General features: G+C 31.3%; 1 protein-coding gene and 1 long non-coding RNA gene across 5 annotated transcripts in view; one reads left to right on the top strand and one right to left on the bottom strand.

The window, feature by feature from the left end:
- Positions 1-19,925, bottom strand: part of LOC113513030 (1-phosphatidylinositol 4,5-bisphosphate phosphodiesterase) — a 90,689-nt gene that overhangs the window by 17,147 nt on the left and 53,617 nt on the right. For 2 of the 3 annotated variants that reach the window (XM_052892857.1, XM_052892861.1), the window contains exons 4-10: positions 7,997-8,059; positions 7,046-7,183; positions 6,015-6,094; positions 2,499-2,735; positions 2,048-2,214; positions 1,649-1,859; positions 48-306 (exon numbers count right to left, since the gene is read on the bottom strand). In XM_052892857.1, the coding sequence (XP_052748817.1) occupies positions 48-306; positions 1,649-1,859; positions 2,048-2,214; positions 2,499-2,735; positions 6,015-6,094; positions 7,046-7,183; positions 7,997-8,059 (1,155 nt within the window). Of the gene's footprint in view, positions 1-47; positions 307-1,648; positions 1,860-2,047; positions 2,215-2,498; positions 2,736-6,014; positions 6,095-6,480; positions 6,561-7,045; positions 7,184-7,996; positions 8,060-19,925 lie in introns of all 3 variants that reach the window. The other variant, XM_052892859.1, reaches the window with a different exon arrangement.
- LOC128200210 (uncharacterized) lies at positions 300-18,107 on the top strand. Of its 2 annotated transcripts, none has more exons than XR_008252611.1 (3): positions 300-969; positions 1,600-1,883; positions 17,901-18,107. It is a non-coding gene; the product is annotated as an uncharacterized LOC128200210 (long non-coding RNA). The 2 variants fall into 2 exon arrangements; XR_008252610.1 differs by having other exon boundaries at positions 1,511-1,883.

The following is a 19,925-nucleotide window of genomic DNA, read 5'->3' as shown; positions in this document are numbered from 1 at the left end:
GCTGTTGATTAGAACAATTTCACAAATTGGGAAAATCAAATACTCACCGGATACTCCGAGAGTGATTCCTTCAGCAACAAATCACCAAGGATCTCGTCGCAGTACTTCGCCAGCTTGTACTGTTGGGCCTTGCAACAGTGGTTTTCGAACGACAAAATTACGGGATAGTCTGATGTTACAAATGCCGTATCACGTAGAGCGTATATGACATCCTTAAATAGAATATCAGTACACATGGCCATTCCGTGGGTGATGATCGGTTCTTCATCTTCACCTTTTCCGTCCCAGCAGTCGAGTTCTACGCATCTGTGTGGGATAGGAATAGGAATTGATGGTTATACAGTATGGATTTACGGAAGAGTTTTATGAATATGAGGAAAATTAATTTCCCGTTAGATAACCGGGTATCGTTAAACAGACTTTTTCTCATTGTCTAATTATTTGATTTGGTTATCTAATATAAGGAAAAAGTCAATAAGATAACAAAAATTTAAAATAATTTAATAATAATTTAGAATTGTACAGATAAAATATATTTTCCATTCTAAGTATTATAAAAAAGAAAAAAAAATCTCTTGAGAAGAGTGAATAACAGTACATTATTGTAAAACTTTTTATTACCACCAATTTAGAGACTTGAGAGTGCAATTTTTTTATATATCTATTTTGTCAACGTGAATTATAAATCTAAGATGTAGTCTATCAGTCTATAAAATACATTATACATTAATAACAATGCTATAATTTACACATAAAACTTTCAATTCGTTAAGTATTAAAACGATTTCAGCTTCACTTCTACGAAAGTTGAAATAGCCCTATATTCATTTCAGTATCTTTGATTTCTTGGCAATTAACCTAGTTAGCTCGTTTTAATTACAGTTGATTATTATATCACAAGTTTCAACCGGTCCCGGGATTACGGCAAGCAGCCGCGAAGTTTCAAACGATGGATTATTAATTGCTACGGTAAGTACTTGGGGAGTTTGGACGTTTACTTTGTGTTTATTGAACTGATTTGACATCTATGCCATTTTGCAGAAGTTTAGAGTTTGTTAACTGCGCAGTGTTCATCAAAAATTCATCAGACACGTTCATTTTTAAATTCTACCTTTCCTTTTTTTTATTAAATGGTAGTAATAATAATTTATTGTTTTATATAGGTACTTGCGAAATAGACATTTGTATAGGTATTTGTCATGTTCTATCATAAAAGCAAGTAGCTTTATGCACTTAATAAGATTTCAGGTTCAATTCTCAACTGGGTCACTTTTTGAATAAATTTTCCTATATTGGATTTGGAGTTGACTGAGTCCCCAGATGCTTTTTGTTGTTTTAACACAGCAGTAAAGCGTCTCATTATTTGATTAACATAATTTTTAATTTTAATTTAACTTAGTTTATTTTAATGTGATCATGCAATGTATCATCTTCCTACCCTTATCCCAATTATTATTTGGAGTCAGCTTAATATGTTTTTATCCACATTACAAAAGGATTTGGCTTTTAGTTTTACGACCGGCCGCTTGCCTGACGTCAACCCTCTTTGTGATAAGAACTGTACGAATTTGGAACATAAAGCCGAATGGGGCGTTACAGGTTAATTCTCGATTAGCATATAAGAAAAATTGTCGGACAAAGGACTTACCTACATCCAGCCAATAACACTTGTCGGTACATTTCAACTGAGCTCTTTCCACCAAATTGTCTTCCTGACAAATAGGTGTTATGCGACGAATTGATATAATAGTGAGCTAGAGGTTGATCCATGTCCATGTAATTATCGAGCCGGTCCAGAAACACGGGGGCGTTTTCGTCAGACATGAGATATCGGATCAACCCGTCTTTTGTGAGGCATTCTTGAAAAGACAAAAAGTAACAAGGTAAATATTGAAAAACATATATCAATTACTTTTGCTTATAATTTTGACAAAAATATTTGACAAAATTTGTAATATTTTTTTTATATCGTGCCTCATTGTAGAAGCCTTCAATAAGCCAAAGTATCATACCTCAATTATTCAGTTTAATTCATATTATAACTTACTTGCATTTCTAGCCTCCTCATTTTGTTCGTATGTGTTAATGATCTCGGCGGCTCTCTTCTCGTCATACAGTGGATAGAGGATTTCATTCAATCGAGGGTCTCTCTGTTTTTCATTTAAGAAATTGACAAATTGGTCCAGGTTGATTCGATCTGACTTACCCTGAGTGCTGTAATTATAAGAAATGGACAAATGTCTTTTAAATACATATAAAGGCAGATTTTTAGAAATTTTAAGTGTATATGAATGCGATTTTTGATTAAATTAGATGAAAATTAAAGGTGTGTTTAAATGGCCCAGGTGGGCAATGTCTATCCCAAAATTATGTGGTGCCCACTCCCCATCTGGAAAGTAATCTTAAATAAACCTATGGTGATAATGTACATATACTAATTATGAAATTTAAATACTATTTATGGAAATACAAGTTAGTATAAATTTTTCATTACTTACATGGATCTAAACAATTCTTCTATATCATTTCTCGGACAAATCTTATGGTATAAAGCGTAAAATTTGTCAAATGTGAACGCTTCTTTCTCCATTACATCGTTTTTTCCTGACGGTAGACCAAGCTCGGATAGACATTGATAGACTAATTTCTCGGTTTTGCCTGAGGCGAATGTTCTCGCTACTACTTTCACGGGCACCTTCCCTCGAGGATCAGTCAGGAAACAGAGTCGCATCCAACTGAGAAGTAAAAGTTAATTATTTTATTTAATCTCTACGTGATGACAGAGTAAGAATGTGTGACCACGCCTATCCATTCCCTGAGTATACATATGAGTATAGTACAAAGTAATTAGTGGTACAAAACACAAAACAGTGGTACAAGAGAAGTAATACTCGAAATGAAACACTATATTAGGCTATTTTCTTTCCGGTATGGGGGAGACTCGTGCCCAAATGTGGCAAAAAACGATAGTAGGTTAAAGATAATTATGATGATGTCTATCTTAATTATTGTGAAGGAAATTTTTTATACGCCGTATATGACTTGTGTAGATAATCACCAAAAATCTATATTTATAAGTACGAATAAGAAATAAACATGTTATTTGTCCTCTATTCTTTAATAAACATCGGATGTTCAGAAATGGAAAAAATCATGGATATAAAATTACAAATTACAAACATAAAAGTTTAAAATGCTGCAGTTCCAAGTGTTTACAGGGATTGCAGCATCGTATAGTCAAGGGAGAGAATATCCACCTAGAAGTTTAAATTGAACAAAGTTTGTCAGTTTTGGAAAAATAACTCGTGCGTCGTTTGAAACGAGTTTTGAGATTGGTATTATATTTACGTGTAAATGTTTATGACTATTTTTAATCACAATATTATCTGTGGTAAATAATACTAATAATTTAAAAATGATTTAAAAAATCGTGTTGTTTGTGTGTTTGTCGATTTGTCTATTAATCTATTTGTATTTTAATGTTTACATGTTTAAACGATAGGATTGACTGTGATAATATAGGTATAGGGTATAGAAAATGTAAAAAAAATATCTCCTAATGAGGTTAAAACTGTATTTTTCAAAGATATTTGTTTTTAAGTAATACACTAAATAAAAATCTATAAAAATAATGTACAAAGTTAAGGTAACATATAGGCAGGACACACACACGAATGAAGCTGCGGCATAGTGACAGATTAGCTGAACTTTTTCGTAATTTAAGGCACAAACTGTCTACTCTCAGGGGAGCCAGGTAAAAGGTAAAACTAATATCCAATAATTCCGGTTGAAGGCTCTGTCAAAGGATATTACGGTAGTATAATGTATTTATAGCCCTATGTCGGGCAAACACACTGTATATTGCAGGGTGAACTATAAACTCAACTAAACTGGGGCACGCTGTACACATTGCTGCTGCTAGATTAAAGCAGTATCTAGAGGGTGTGGTGAAAACTGCAAACATCACTGTAGTTAATTACGTGCCTTTGAAGCGAAAATCGAGAAAAATGAATTCAGGAAATTTTGTTAGCAGACTCCTATTTCTAGGGAGAACTAAGTGGGTGCGAAATCAGTATTAGTATTTAGTCAGGCCGCCATTTTTATTTAATACTGCCTTACTTTCTGGTAATTATTGGTTTATTACTCGTAAAAAGAATTATACTAGTATTTACGAGCATGTTTTTCATCGCCCTGAGCATTTTTAAGTCTATTTATCATTTAACTAATAATAGTACAAGCTCTGCCTAGTTTGGGACTGAGTAGCGCTGTGTAATATGTCTAGGATTTTTATTTATTGACTAAGATACGAGTGTAATAATTTTGACGTGAATAGAAATTATACAATGAAAACGAATTGAATGACAGCGACTATTTTTGTTATTTTTTTAAATGTATACTTTCTTATACTGTATATAAACAAGTTATAAGAAATAATGGATGGATGAATGAATGGAGGGAGATGCAATAAATAGACAAAGGAATAAAATTGTAAGGGAAAAAAGATGTGTCTAATGACTACACTTAATGACCAGTTAACTTTACAAAATTTTAATTATAAGATTGAATTGTTGTAATAGGAGTATTTTTTAAGTAATATAAATAAAAAAAGGAAATTTAATTTATTGTTATTTTCAATTAAAATCATAGACAATTATCAACTAAATAATTCAGAAAACCAAGTCGGTACCTAGAGTTCATTTTATTAAATAAATACTAATACTATATAAACAATGTCAGCTATATGTATATGTATATAGAAGAACAATTCACGCTTTTGCCTAAAGAGAAAAATAAAATCAAAGTCGACATTGTGAATTAATTAAAATAAAAGCACATTGTTCGCTCTCAGAAAAATGAAACACAAAGAAAAATCGATGGCTATTATTTCATTACAAAGCAAAAAGCTCTCAATCAATTAAAAGTTCTTTTTTTAATAAATGTAGATAAACATTGAGCGAAGCCCACGACTTCGTGGTATTTGTTCCTTTGGGATAACGATAACGTAAACAGTAATTATTCGTCTTTTTTGTGAAAATAGAATAATAAGCAAGATTGGTGAAGATGAAACAGGTGCGTTAGCTAATTGTGACGAATTTCACAAATTTTAACTAAGATGGTTTCAAGGACCACGTGGACGTCAACCTAATAGTGTATGTTGCTAACAATGCAGCTGTTAGATTCTCATTACTAATAATCCTTTACCCTCCTATTACTTATATTAAGAGTTTTCTCTCACAAAGGCCTCTATCGCAATCTACGTGTGACAGCTTTACGCGTCTTTCAAAGTACGAAGCAAGCGATAATCATTTTTAAAGTATCCAAAGATGAATTTTAAATATCAGTGATTTATGCTTGGATGCGATTATCTATAACTTACTCTGTAGTCAAGCCTCTCTGTCCAATTGAGTTGTCACGGCTATGAATGGTCTATTATATTATTTGCATTTTATTAACCGACTTCAAAAAGGAGATTCTCAAGTTAGACTTTTCTGTGCTACGCGATATCTTCCACATTTATACATTGACTTTGATAATTCTTTTTACAATAAACTACTCTGTTTAATCCCATGTTAACCTGTGTAGTTAAATTTTGTTTAATAAAATTTGTTGCATTGTATACGTTTAAATATTGTAGCTTGTGTTCTAATGAGTTTTTGCAAGATAAGGGACTGTTGTATTTGTAAACAAATGAATCTTAATGTCTTAGTTTTTTTTTAATTCTAAATAAGTGTTTCTTAATTTGAATTTGAATTAAGAAAATGAATGTTTGTTAAACGCCTTTTCTTCATCCGCCTTTCATTTGCGATAGCATTGTAATTAAAATTATAAAGGTGGCGCAAATTTTCTTTTACAGTTTTCTTTAGTAAGTAATGTTAGCACAGAAAAAATAATTAGTTATAAATACATTTATTTAGCTGTAACATACACATAACGAACGCTCTTACATACACATATACTAGTATATACATTTATATCTACAAAGTAGTCGATAGTAAATTATAATTACTACGTACTGTTTCATTAAGTTGGTTCTTGGACAAACATTGTTGATTTTGTTGTTGTGAGTGATGGCACGGAGTCCCTCCTTCCATACCTTTGGCAAAAAGCAAATAAACAAAAAAAAAATAAACATGCATTAAAATACTAAATGACTTGCGCGTCTACTCTGATATTTCACTCTGACAACACCATTGTTTTGAGGAAAAACTTGAATATTACATCTGAAATTGTTGCCAGTATTTTATTGCAGTTATTTTATTATTTAAGTTGCATTGTAAAGCAAATTAAATTCTCGCAAGTACAAAGTTATGCGCAAGTCACTTGCAAAATAAAATAATAGAAACTGAAAATTGTAATAGCAAGCCATTTTATGCCTTATTGTGTTGTGTTAAAACCCAAACCTACTAACATCGACTACAGACACCAAATTAAGACTGGTACGCATGTGAAGCCATGCTCTGTAACATGCCGGGGACTTACTGTTTCTTTAAACAGGTCATGGGGCAAACGTTGTTAGCTTTTACATTGTGTGTAATCTTCCTTAGGCCTTCCAACCACACCTTTTGAAAGCGTTTAAAAATATTTAATAATTTTATTATTTAACATACAAGCGTAAAAACTTCTGAGAGAGAAAGAGAGACAATTATAAATTAATTTTAAACTTATTATTATTACTAGCAATTATTAAATCAATAATGAAAATTCAACATCGCGTTACGTTCCATTATTTAAGGTTGACGCAATATAATTTCTTTTTCCATTTATCCCTTACAAATGACGAACTATACTGACATTCTTTCTTCTTTCTTTTACACTTGTCATCTTTCACACATTTTATCACTCTTTGATTCTTCTCTTCTTTTCTTAAAATTCAATTGCTAATTAATTAATTTATTTTCATTTATTAAAAAAATGTTCTTAAAGCCTCCAACACGTCGAAGATCATATTATGTGTGTACACGTAATACAATATTGGAAGTAATTTAGTTTGCGTTTGTAGTAATTGTCTGGTTATGTAATGCATGTTAGTATTATAATAACTAACCTTAGCGGTGGCAGCATCTGGGCATACAACGTGCTGATAATTGATATTGATATAGTCAGTGCCACTGCATATTGTTAAGGATTTATCTTCTAAACTCTCTCCATGCTTGTTCTGAAGGCTGGAGCTTAATTTAGACTCCTGTAAGAAAAAAATTCACTACTTCGTAATAATCTTTAATTTTATTTATGTAGCCTTTTTATACATTATAAGTGTTTTAGCTCTAATACACATTGGCCGAGCTCACTTGACGAATGCACAAGGTGAATGTATACTGGGCCTTTTTGGGTATGTTTACCTTTAGAAACCTTTAGAAATTTAGTTTTTTATTACTCAATCAGACTAAAACTACTGAACGGATTTCAAAGAAATATGGCTCACAGACGGACGCAAATTGCAAACAGGTACCACACCCAGCACTAGCAGTACCTAGAATATTTTTATCAAATAATAAATATACTCACGACTATAATCTCTCTTGGGATTGTCAGATTCATTTGTTGTTTATGATTATTCTACATGCTCATATTTCGAGCATATTAGAATTCTAAGTGGCAGAGAGCGATCCCGCCGATGTCACACGGATTAATTTGTTTTGTTATCGGTATTTAATTACACTAGAGAGTTAGTCGGGAAATTTAAATTGACACACATAGAGTCAATAAATTGGAGTAGACCACTGGAATATGATTCTCACACATGATAAAAAAATAGGTAAAACTAAATATGCACAAACAAAATTGTGTATAAACATACAATATGGTTCACTTATTTAAATCTTTGATTTCACGTCTTGCGCTTCGTTTACATAACGAACAATCCTTCACAAATTTGTTCTGGGCCATTGGAGCATGGCGTTTTCATTTCATTGGCAACGATTCTGTTTCACATCAGGAAACATTATCAAAGGTTCGCAGGGGCACGTTACGCATAGAATGTTAACATTATCTTTACCTTTAATGGCACACCTCCCGACCTCACATCGCTGACTTGGCACAGTTCTATCACATCTCCGTCCTGTAACGAAGTAACAATTAAGCATTTGAGTTACGTCACTGATTAAATTATCTACTGTTGATAGTCATATGGTTTGATTAACCAGTTTATGACTATCGAAAACTATGAAGAATTGGGATTCGAATAAGAGGGTACCATGGGCATTACTTTGTAAAGTCTAGGATGTTGCCCATGTCAATAGTTGATGGCTACCACTTTCAATCAGGTGGGCCTTTAATTTATTTGCTATCTACCTATTCCATTCATAAAAAAATATGGCAAGATGGAATCATAAAGTTGTATTTTTCATTATTATATTATCTCGCTGATTGTATTTTTTACTTATCTTAAAACACCTATTTTTATTTATATTTTTATACAATTGTCTGTAATTTAAACAATGGACCATTACGCATTAGTTAATAAAAAAAATTTATAATAATTTTACTCGTAATATAAAACACAATTTTTTTTCAATTATTTGAAAAAAAAAATACCGTAAGGTAAAGTTACTGAAAGGATTATTTATTTGGCAACTAAGATGGCAAATAATAACACAACCCTCCTGATGGTAAATAAATAAGTAGTTTATGAATAGGTTGCGGTTTAACTTGCTGTTACTTAAGCCCGTATGGTTTTCATAATATAAAAAGTACTCTATATTTGTTAATGTAATGGTTTATCAGAAATATCATTAAAATATGCTCAGCTATTTTAGAGTGATTTAAACACACAAATTTACACATTGAAAAGATTATTATCAGGTTAGAGCAAGAAGAACTATATTGTTGCATAGTCAACCAATGTAGGTACATTTGTTTAGAATTGTATTATTCAAAAGAAACATTCTCCTCATGGCTGGCAATGTGTCTTGGAAGGAAATTAGCTTGGCTGCACGCAACTGTCGTCCTAGGAGGATATTGCCGCACGGAAATGATTTATGTATCACACTTTAGTATCTATGTACACGTATGATCTGGTTTGTACATAGGGATCATTGTAATAGTGTATTATTATTAGTTCTTGAAAACAAATTTAAAAGCAGTCTATGTTGTTCCTCGTGGCAGGTACTGTACGTGTGCCAAATTTTATGACGATTGATCGAGCCGTTAAGTCGTCGTGAGATACAAACAAACTCATTTTGCACAATAATAGATTGTTACATAGATGAATCGAAATAGAGAATCATAGAATTTGAAGGATCATAATACCTATTCCTATTACAGCAATTCTCTGTAGTTTTTTCTAAAAAACATGTAAAATTGTATATAAAAAGAACGAATATAGAACAATAAATTACATCGGCGTATTTAAGTCTTACAAAAAAGAAGATAAGTATCTATAAAGGTACAAAGAAAACTTTAATTTTCTTGATAAAACATTCCTGTGTTGGCACCTGTTCGCCCATAAACCTTCGCTGGGATGGTGAAACGGACAAAATAATGTATTCACGTAATCTAAAATGTAACTCAGGTGCGACTAGAGGGTGTAATGGGGTGTACATTTTAAATTTTTACGGTAAATGATGTGGAAGGGTGTAGCTTTGGGCTTAAACCGGTCTTGAGGCGAGTGCAAATAAGGGACAGGCCTCAGAGGTTTCACATGTCGGTATAAATAGAACACTGGAAGCCAATTTCCATTGCGAAATGTAAATAAAAATTAGTTACATAACAATAGTTTTATTAAAAAATCGAACAGTGCACGAAATTAAGGGTTGATTGTTAACGAAACAGAATTAGATTCAAGTCATATTGAATAGATTTTAAATTAACGTACCCACTTTAATAGTCAAGATATAGACGATTCCGTCAAATTCGTTGAATACTATTTTGATTACAATTAGAGGTTTACACGTAAAACTTTTGAAAGTAATGTCGTGTAACCAGTTTCATGCTATTAATTCCGCAATGTAATTTCGACTTTAACATTGTTAAATGTACATGAGGGATTTAAAGTTCTGTGTCTTTTCTACATAATACATTATATATATATGTATAATTTCCATTTTTTTTTCTTTGCATATTTAGCAAATAAATCTGTAAATTGCTCATTTAAAAATAAAATAGACAACATAGTATATAAAATAAGTAATTAATTAAGTTTTCCTTTAGCTATTTACTTACTTCCTAGTACTTCTATCCTAACCAAAAGAAGATTGTGTATTGAATACGCTGAAACAGATGCATGCGTAATTTTCACTTAATATATTTTTTCAACCAGATACATAGATCTTTTAATTGGTGAAGATTGAGTGGTTTGCCCTAGTGATTTACGTTTGCTAGGTACCAGTGAGATAATCATGATAGTTTGCAAAGAAACTGGATTGAGTAAAACTTTTGGAAATCGTTTCGATTTGGAGAAAAAATATATAGCTATGGTGCCAAGAGATAACTAACAAACTCATTTTACATGTTTTATATACAATAATGTATAAGAATGTGCACTCCTACAAGATACATCGATACAAGTATTCACTTCACATCAACAGGCAGAGAATAGAATCGACGACCTAGTTTATGACAGCTACGGAAGTAGACGTAACTCTAGATCTAGTTTCAATCGAGATTGCAACTGTCGGACGCATTCGACTCATCATAAACGCAGCTATGTACCGCGATGCATGCCCTTCGATAGACCTACTTTGTGGTATGAGTAGAACCCCTTTATCAGTGTTTATGTAGCTACATAAGTAGTTTTTGCGAAAAAAAAAACAGGGATGTGATTCGTGATAAGATTAATATTGTCAAAAAATAAATATTAATATATATAACAAAAATTCAAAGCCTAACTGCAGTTTCCGACTCGTCTGCCAAGTGTGGCAACTATTAGGAAAATCCCCTAAGGGGGAGGCTTACATTCAGCAGTGGGCAGTTAACATCTGAGATGATGATGATATATAATTTGTAAAAATATTATTATAATAACATAGAGTTTATGTCGATTTTATATATTTACAAATTTTTATATTGTTTGCATTACTTTCCTTTTTATTGGAAGTAAAAAAATTTTGTATTACGGGAAAAAAAAATTACAATATTTTAGAACGTTTATCGTATAAGTAAAGTCGTGTTTGGACTATGTGATGTATATGTGATACATTAGTCCATTAGTTTCTTTTTTTTATGGGAATGCTCTATAAATGAAACTGAATAGTTTTTCATGAGTTTAATAAATGACACATTTAGCTGTTAAGTTAGTATGGAAGTCTCAATATTTTTTTTTTTATTTTGAATTATTTTATTTAAATTTTTAATCTCATATACTTAATTCAGAGCATAGTCTTCTTCATTATTATTATTATCGTATTAGCCATTAATCGTGCACTGCTAAACATAGGCCTTCCCCATAGACTGTCATAAAAGATGGTCTCGAGCCATTTGTATCTGTACACACCACCACTGTATACAATGAAAATTCAGCTGAGAAGAAAGAAGAACGGGCAAGAAACACAGCAGTTGCTTTTTTCAAATAAAAGTTAAGATTACAACAAAAAACATGAATAGACAAAATGACTATCACAAAATTCGTATTGATAGAAGGAAAGAAAATAAAAAGCTACAGAACTATAATTAATCGCAGTATTCTTGAACAGACCAGTCGACACTAGAAGCATCTATTCACCAGTATGACGGATGAGTCAGTCATCGTTGTGTTTAACCATGTTATAGGAAGCCCAATTACCCGATCCATAACGCCGTTACTGACTCCCTGCAATGTGTTAGAAGTTGTTGCTGCATCTGAAGGGAGGGCCCTTCCCTTTACAGTATTTTAGTTTTCCTCTATACTTATTATTTTTGCCTTATTTTTGTTTTAATTTTACTCCTTTAGAACGACAGTATATAATAGTGGCTGTTCAAAACCCTCGTTATCACAAGGTGAAGATGACGGCCACGACTTAATCTTATTCATATATTTTCTGGGATTATCGACCGCGTCGCGTGTTTGTACACGCATAGCTAACTTAGTCTTTGCTATGCTGTAAATTTTCCAAAAACAGTTTATAACCTATACTTAGGGGGGGAAGAGATTATTAGTAATGGGAGGTTTTTTTAATGGTTGGAAATGAAATGGTAACCTCGCTTACCATTGATAGATGGATATGGATGGACTAGTGATAGGTGATAGTGATAAGTGATAGGATAGATGATAGGTGAAGATGAAAGCAGGTCAGTTAGCCCATCGTTTAGAAATATTAACCACAATAGTTTCCACGAGGAACCGCATGGAGGTCGGCCTGATAGGGAGTATTGTTAGCAATGGGCTGTTAGAACCCATTACTTCTACCCTTTCCCCTCAGTAATGGGAGGTTAGCCCCTATTACTATCAATATAATATACCTATCAGGTCGACCTCCATGCAGTTCCCCCTGGAAACCATCGTGACTAATTTATCGTTGAATTTGTCATAATGGGTTAACTGACCTATCTTTTCATCCTCACCATTCATTTCTCACTGGTCCCCCGCCATAGTATACCGATAGCGCAGGCGGGGTTACCATTGCATTATTAAAAAAAAAACCATTAAAAAAAACTATACTTTATAAATTTACCTAACATTGAATGCACACTAATCAACAGTTACACAGTCATATACATCATAAGTTATAGATACAAAATGTTATAGAGAATTCAATTGAATTCTATTCAATTGAGCAATGTCACTGCATTATGTATTGGATAGTATACTAACTATTATGTTATCAGTGATACAGTATTCAATAGGAATACGGTTGTATACAATGTTTAGAATGTGTATACTATAATGGGTGAAATTGAAATTGTTATCGGTACGGAAAACTAAGAATCTACCCACGCTATAGAATACATTTCGACAGAATATTTCGTGAATTAAAAATTCAAAAATGGCAAGGGATTTCTTACCTACCTCGCATACTAATTAGCTGGTCGCGCCGCGTTGGTATGAGAGGTTCAAAATATGAGTATTTTGTCGTCATTCGAGCCACATTTCTTTGGTAAAGATAAGTGTAATGTGGGGTTCTTCTGAAAATGTGTATTAAGGTTTTATTCAGGGTCGACAACGCGCACATGATATCCCTAGTGTTATAGTCACCGTTTGCCTTTTGATGAGCTATATAGTATGTTCATTTATTTTCGTGGTATAAAAACAATAAGATAATGCAATTTAGTGGACCTGATATTATACGACCCGCGTCAGAAGTATCGAGATGGTCGATTTTTAACGTTGAGTAAATGTTTTGATATGATATTTTTTTAGATCTTTTTTTTTTATAGCAAATGTAAATATTATCCAACCAGTTTTGAAAGGATTTTTTTATAATAATTTATTATTAATTTTATAATAATTATTATTTAGACGTTCTAATATATTTTCTCAATATCTTAATTTTCCTGTTTACTAACTTTATGTACTAAACAATAACAAATTCCCAAGATTCAAGTTCGAAAGTCCGCTACCTTAGATTAGAGTTGAGAAACGAAAATAACAAGACTTCGATGGGAAATATTTTGGATGGCAATAAACTTGTAATTTTAAGATATGATTTTAATAGTACCTATAATCGATAATATGATTTAAACATATAATTTCATCTAAGTTTAACAGAATAGAGAGTTTGAATTTTACTCATGAATAAGCGTATATTTACATAATAGACTTTTTCTTCCAGAAAATGGTCTTCGTTTAATAATCTACACTATTTTTCCATTTGAATCTTGAGTATTCAATTTAGTTTAAACGGCTCAACGGATTTAAATTAAATTTGGAACATGTTCTACGTAATACCACAGATAATACAATAATCATTACGTAAGTTATTATCTAGGTATTATATAGTTGCTGATAAGTAGATTACTATAATATGTAATATGTAGTTTACACAGTTTAACAGTCCAGTCATGTAAATATTAACTATGTCATGGATGTGTCATATACTTTCGTACACACACTGGCAAAAGTGCTTTATCAATTTTCAAACAGTTGCCTACGTCACTACACAAAACGTTAGTATTGTATTGCAAAGCAAACGGGTCGATAGTGTAATTTGATTATCTGAATCAATATTTAGATTAGCTAATTCCTTTGCTGACTTCAATTATGTTAACATTACTTCTTTTATTTGATCTACTAACTAAAGTTGGTATAAGATATCTGTTGTTACACATTTTTCTCGTGTATATAACTTTTTGCTAAAGCGATAATATGTAATAATGTGGGGTTAACGCGGGAGTAAATTCTACCGATTGTAAAAAAAAATATTAAAATTCGCTTAGAATTTGCCAAGATATCCCATAACCTACACCCACATTATTCTATTGCAGGAATACGTAATTGTATTATATGATGCTAAGGTAAAAAATAAGGGAGATCAGCATCGGTACGTGAAAACTGTGACTGACGTGATGCAGAAGTCAGTAAAAGAATTTAATATCAGTTCTTCCAAGGTACTAATGGAAATTTATAGTGCCATCTTAGCAGTTTCGAAAACTCATAGTTATGGAAGAGATACGTAATTCTAAAATACATGAAGAAAAAGAATTCAAGCAGTCAAGATAGACGACATTGTCAGTGTCGATCTATCATATAAGTTTTTTTGTCGTCACGCTGTATTGAGAGAAACATAATATCTAATACTTATATATAACAATAAAAAAGAAAAAATCATCTATTTTATTTTAAAGATAGTCTCAACAACTGAATTGAATTTTGTTAATGTTAATTGATGGTTAAAACTACCCATCAACTAAATGAAAATTAATAATGAAATTTTATACAGCTTTTCATCCTATTGTTTAAACTAGTTAAAGGAAAGATTTGTATTTTAAATTTACAATTATATATCATACAATTTTCCATTTAATATTTAGAATTACTTAATACAGGATTTTGCATTTTATAATATTTTCTAGTAGTTTTAAAGAATATTTATGACAATGGATGTACCAAGGTCAAGATTTTTGACAATAGCAACTAGTAGATAATGCAGAAACTTAAAAGCACTTCTGTAGCTATCTAAACCTATGTTTTTTTTTTAAGTAAAATAAGGAAAAAAAACCCAAACGTATCTCATAATCTTCAAAGCTCGTTCACGCTCAATTGAAAAAGCACTTTAAGTTAAGTACAAGAGAGTTCAACGTGAAGATAGCTCATTAAAGCAAAGAATGTGCAAGGTCGAGTGTTCAAAGGCCTGGGAGAAGGCACGGAGCACCGTTGAAGGGCTGCTTGACGGCTTTCTTAATGACCGTGGAAAATTAGAGGTTATGATTGATGTCGCTAAATAAAATGGAAAAAAAAAGAAGAAAAAAATTATTATTACTTTATATTTCTCTTATTACATTTCGACAGTGTATTCATAAAAATGAGCTTTTATTGATATTACAAAAATAAAGTTAATCTGTTATAGTTTAGTAAACAAAGATATGTATGGAAATATGTACATATACATATATAAATAAATATATATATGGATATGTACACAGGACGAACTTGAAGGCTTTATGTATAATTTGAGGTTGTGTTCCATAAAAAACTGACTTCAATTGTGACAAAATTAATTATTTTGTTTTCAAACTTAAATTATGAAACATATTTTGATAAAATATCTACAAAATCAATCTGTAAGTATATCTTTTCAGATAAAATAATCCAAATCGGTATACAACTGACGGAGTTTTAATAATAAACATAAAAATACAACCGAATTGAGAAACCCCTTCTTTCTGAAGTCGGTTGAAAACTAAAAATCTATAAATGCTGTAGATAATATTAGAATAAAATTTTTGTAAATTAAAAATCTATTCATATTACCTAATTATAAACATAACTTTTATATTTTCAATACCTACACAATCGGGATTTAACGTGATGAAAAAGCTTTTCAGGTAAATAATATATACATACCTGCTTCTTTATTGTCGATTTTTGATCGTGTTTAATCCCTATTGTATATTTAAAATATGTGTAAACAACGTGAAAGTTTAAAATTAACTATGCCTTTTACACTTTAATTTATTTTTAAATTGATGTGAATTTTAAAATCATTCATGATTCTTGCTTTTGCTTTGCTTCGTGCTTCGTAGATTTTCAGATGAATCTGTTTCGGAGATTGAAAATTTAGATGAATTCCTGTATTACGAAGATGGCCTAGAAACTCTTGACTCAAGAGGGCAACCTCGAAATTAATAGCAGTAAAATTAGTATTTGATTGCTAGTCGCATTCGTTAAAAATAACAATACATATTTTAACAGTCTTTAAAGATTTTACCGTCCATTCGGAATGCAATTTCAGGTTGCTAAAAACGGGCAAGAAACTCAATTATTGCTTTTTTCAATCAAATATTGATTTATTAATTACTAGATGTTGCCCGCGACTTCGTCCGCGTGGTTTTGATGTAACAGATACATTTTCCTTCACTGTTATGCTCCTATTGATTGTAGTGTGATGAAAAGTATATTATAACCTGCCTAAGTGTATGAAGAATAATAGTACCAAGTTTTGTTAAAATCCGTCGAGTTGTTTTGGTTTCTATAATGAACACACAGACAGACAGACAGACAGACAGACAAAAAAATTTTACTGATTGCATTTTTGGCATCAGTATTGATCACTAATCACCCTTTGATAGTTATTTTGGAAATATATTTCATGTACAGAATTGACCTCTCTACAGATTTATTATAAGTATAGAAGAAGATAGATAGATTAGTATGGGTCATAAAGTTAAAAATCTTTATATATTATATTATATATTATATAGTCAAAAATCTTTAAAAACATCATTTAGTTTCTCTGGTTGGTTTAGAGCACCCAAATGATGCTTATAATAGTATTTCACCATGTATAATGTGAGGAAAACATTCATATCAGTCGATAACTGTTACTGCTAAATATAGATCTCCTATTGTTATGAGATTTTGTCCGTAGTTTTGACGCTTGATAGGCGGGTTGCCAACCGCAATTAAAACTTTGATGATGTTTTAAGAGAGACGCTGCCCATCCCTTGATCCTAAGTAGTAAGTTCCTCTAGTTGTCTCTTACAACACCCACAGGTCAAGGCTGGCCCATTCTATGCCGGGAGCACACGGCGAATAATAATACCTTAGATTACATAGATATAAAAACGGGTCAACTTATTGTCAGCTAATTGTCAAATAAGCTGACTCGTTTTTTTTTATCAGTGTTCTGTCATATACTTAACGCACGTAATGTATCTTGACGTATCTATATTTAATTATTTAATAAATAAAATGAGTTATTACACATTAAAAAGATGCAAAAATTATAAAACAAAATAAATATAGAAGTTTTAAAGGAAACATAACTATTTATCACGCAAAATTGTATAAAAAAGTTGACCCGATTTTCTTAAAGCATTTGTATGAAGACACTCTAAGAATAATATATCACATAATTGAAACATATATTTTCAACTCAGCAAAATCTAAATTTATTGGTATGCTACAAGCGATTCCTGCACGAAATAGCACGTTGACAAGCCCTTCGCTAGTGCATTCAAGGAGTAGGTCACCTAGGTCTGTAACCTTGACACCATTCCGGTGTTCTGTGAATATTTATTGCTGTTACATTACATGTGAGGCATGTTCTACCTACATTCTCCCTGTAAGAGGAATTTTCACGAGTAAACAGTACCTAGTACTTACTTCATAATTTTGGCTAAAGGAATAATAGCTGTGAAAATAATATTCTAAAACAATATTGTTTTTATTAAATAAAAAATAAATATATTTTATATATAAATTTATATAGATGTAGTAAAATCATAATAAAATGATATCTGTGCGAGATTAGAGGAGGCATTTAAGAAAAAAATATAAGAGTGGTTATTATTAAGAACAATAATTAATAACAGTATATTTGTTCCAGGATCACGCAAGAACTACTGCATCAAATTAGATATGGTTTACACAGTTGTGTTTCTAAAATCTGTTATATGCTTTATCATGTTACGCCATCTAAAAATGGTCTTTTTATTTCCTAATTACAAATTCCACACGTACGAAGTCGCGTGCAAATTTAATATAATATATAAATGCATGTAAATAATAATTTTACTTACCTACATTTATATAATTAGAGCTATTTCATAAACAAATATAGATCTTTTATTCATAATTTACAAAATAAAAAGTCCAGTTTCAGTTAATTATTATCAGAAATTTATCATATTTTATTCATATATAACGAACATACAGACAGACAGACAGACGAAAATTTTACTGACTGCATTTTTGGCATCAGTATCGATCACTAATCACCCCCTAATAGTTATTTTGGAAATATTGAGAATACTATAGAATATTAAGAATTGACCTCTACAGATATATTATAAGTATAGATTGAGAAAAATATTCTTTCGTGTTTCTGTATAATATAATAATAATAACGTTTAAAATTAATATTAATTTAAAACAATAATAACCACGTCACTTCAAATTGTAATTACTATAATAAATTCAGCATTAAAGATTATTTATATTTTAATAATTCTTCAACACTATAGAAGCCCTTCTCGACAAGCCAGTTTTAAATGTACCTGATTATTAAAAATAAAAACTAACTCGCTTTTATTCACATAAAAGCATTCCTTACAATGTAATAATTTTCATTTAGCTCAACACTCATTCCCTTCATACTAGGTACAAACAATTTTCATTTCAAACAATTCACTTTCACGTATATAACTATACTGTTTAGTACGCACGTTTAGGGATAGTATAGTAGAACGTACCTAGTCGTAGGCCCAGTGTAAAAAGAAATAATTTTATATGTAAACTGAAAGAAGTGAAGACGCGAGTTTAGATAAAAGTGTTGTTACCTATTTTATTTATGGTACGAGACAAACAATTTAAATTAATATGTAAATATAATACAATTTGCTTATATTATATACTTTATATGTATTTTTTTATACAACTACGGTGACAAACAAGCGTGCGGTTCGTGTAATGGTAAACGAGTTTGTCGTAGCCTATGCAGTTTAAGGCTGGTATGATGATGATTCGAGTATAAAGTCTTTTTGAAAATATCTGTATGTGAGCAACGAGTTAAAATTTTGTAATTTGACTATATAAAGGTAAGTACTTGTAAAAAGCTTTATGTGTTATTCATTATATATTTATGTTTGCAAATAAAACACTTATATGAATAGCAAAAAACAGGGCACAGTAATTTAGGCTTACCGGGCCCCTTGTGTTCTTTGACCTGGAGCCCCAAGTAGTAGTCGCCTTACTCTGTCCAAGGGTAACTACGCCACTGAGTACATTCAGATTCATTAAATATTGATACTGGGTTGGACAAGTCTGCCTTTCGAGTCTTGAATTGACAAAGTCTGCCAGTAACAATGGTACCCACGCATTTTCCTCTGAATAGACCGAGTTTCTTATTGTGTAAAAAGGATGTTTCATTATAATTTGTTATGTACCTATATGCTTACGTGAATTATGGATGAAGTATATAAGACTAGGTAGGTACTTAATTGAACGTACGATACATAGATTAAAAAAAAGAATCCAGAGATAAAACGAATGGAGATTTAAAACTTTATAACAGAGCTCTTTGTTTTATAAACAGTTTAGTTTGAAAAGCTTTATACTGGTATGTTTTATTATTTTTTTTTATTTAATTCCACTACCATTAGTATACGTGCAACTATTCGTATCAACACTCAAAGATAAAAAAAATTCTATGTTTCTTGCTGATTTTGATCTGCCAGGTTTTTAGAAACTTTGTGATAGACCTTGAATTCTCTAAGCGATATATTTCTATTTCAGTTATCACGTGCCATTAATTCTATTTGGTTGCCATCAAAATATTGTACAAATTAACTCGTGTGAAGAGAAATACGGGACTCGATAACAATATGTCGTTGTTTGTTGTCATTTCCATAAA

Source organism: Galleria mellonella, unplaced genomic scaffold (genome assembly GCF_026898425.1).
Source record: "Galleria mellonella isolate WM207_F2 unplaced genomic scaffold, CSIRO_AGI_GalMel_v1 utg113, whole genome shotgun sequence".
NCBI lineage: Eukaryota > Metazoa > Arthropoda > Insecta > Lepidoptera > Pyralidae > Galleria > Galleria mellonella.
The sequence above is the reverse complement of the archived record's forward strand: the minus strand, read 5'-3'. Positions and strand labels throughout refer to the sequence as shown.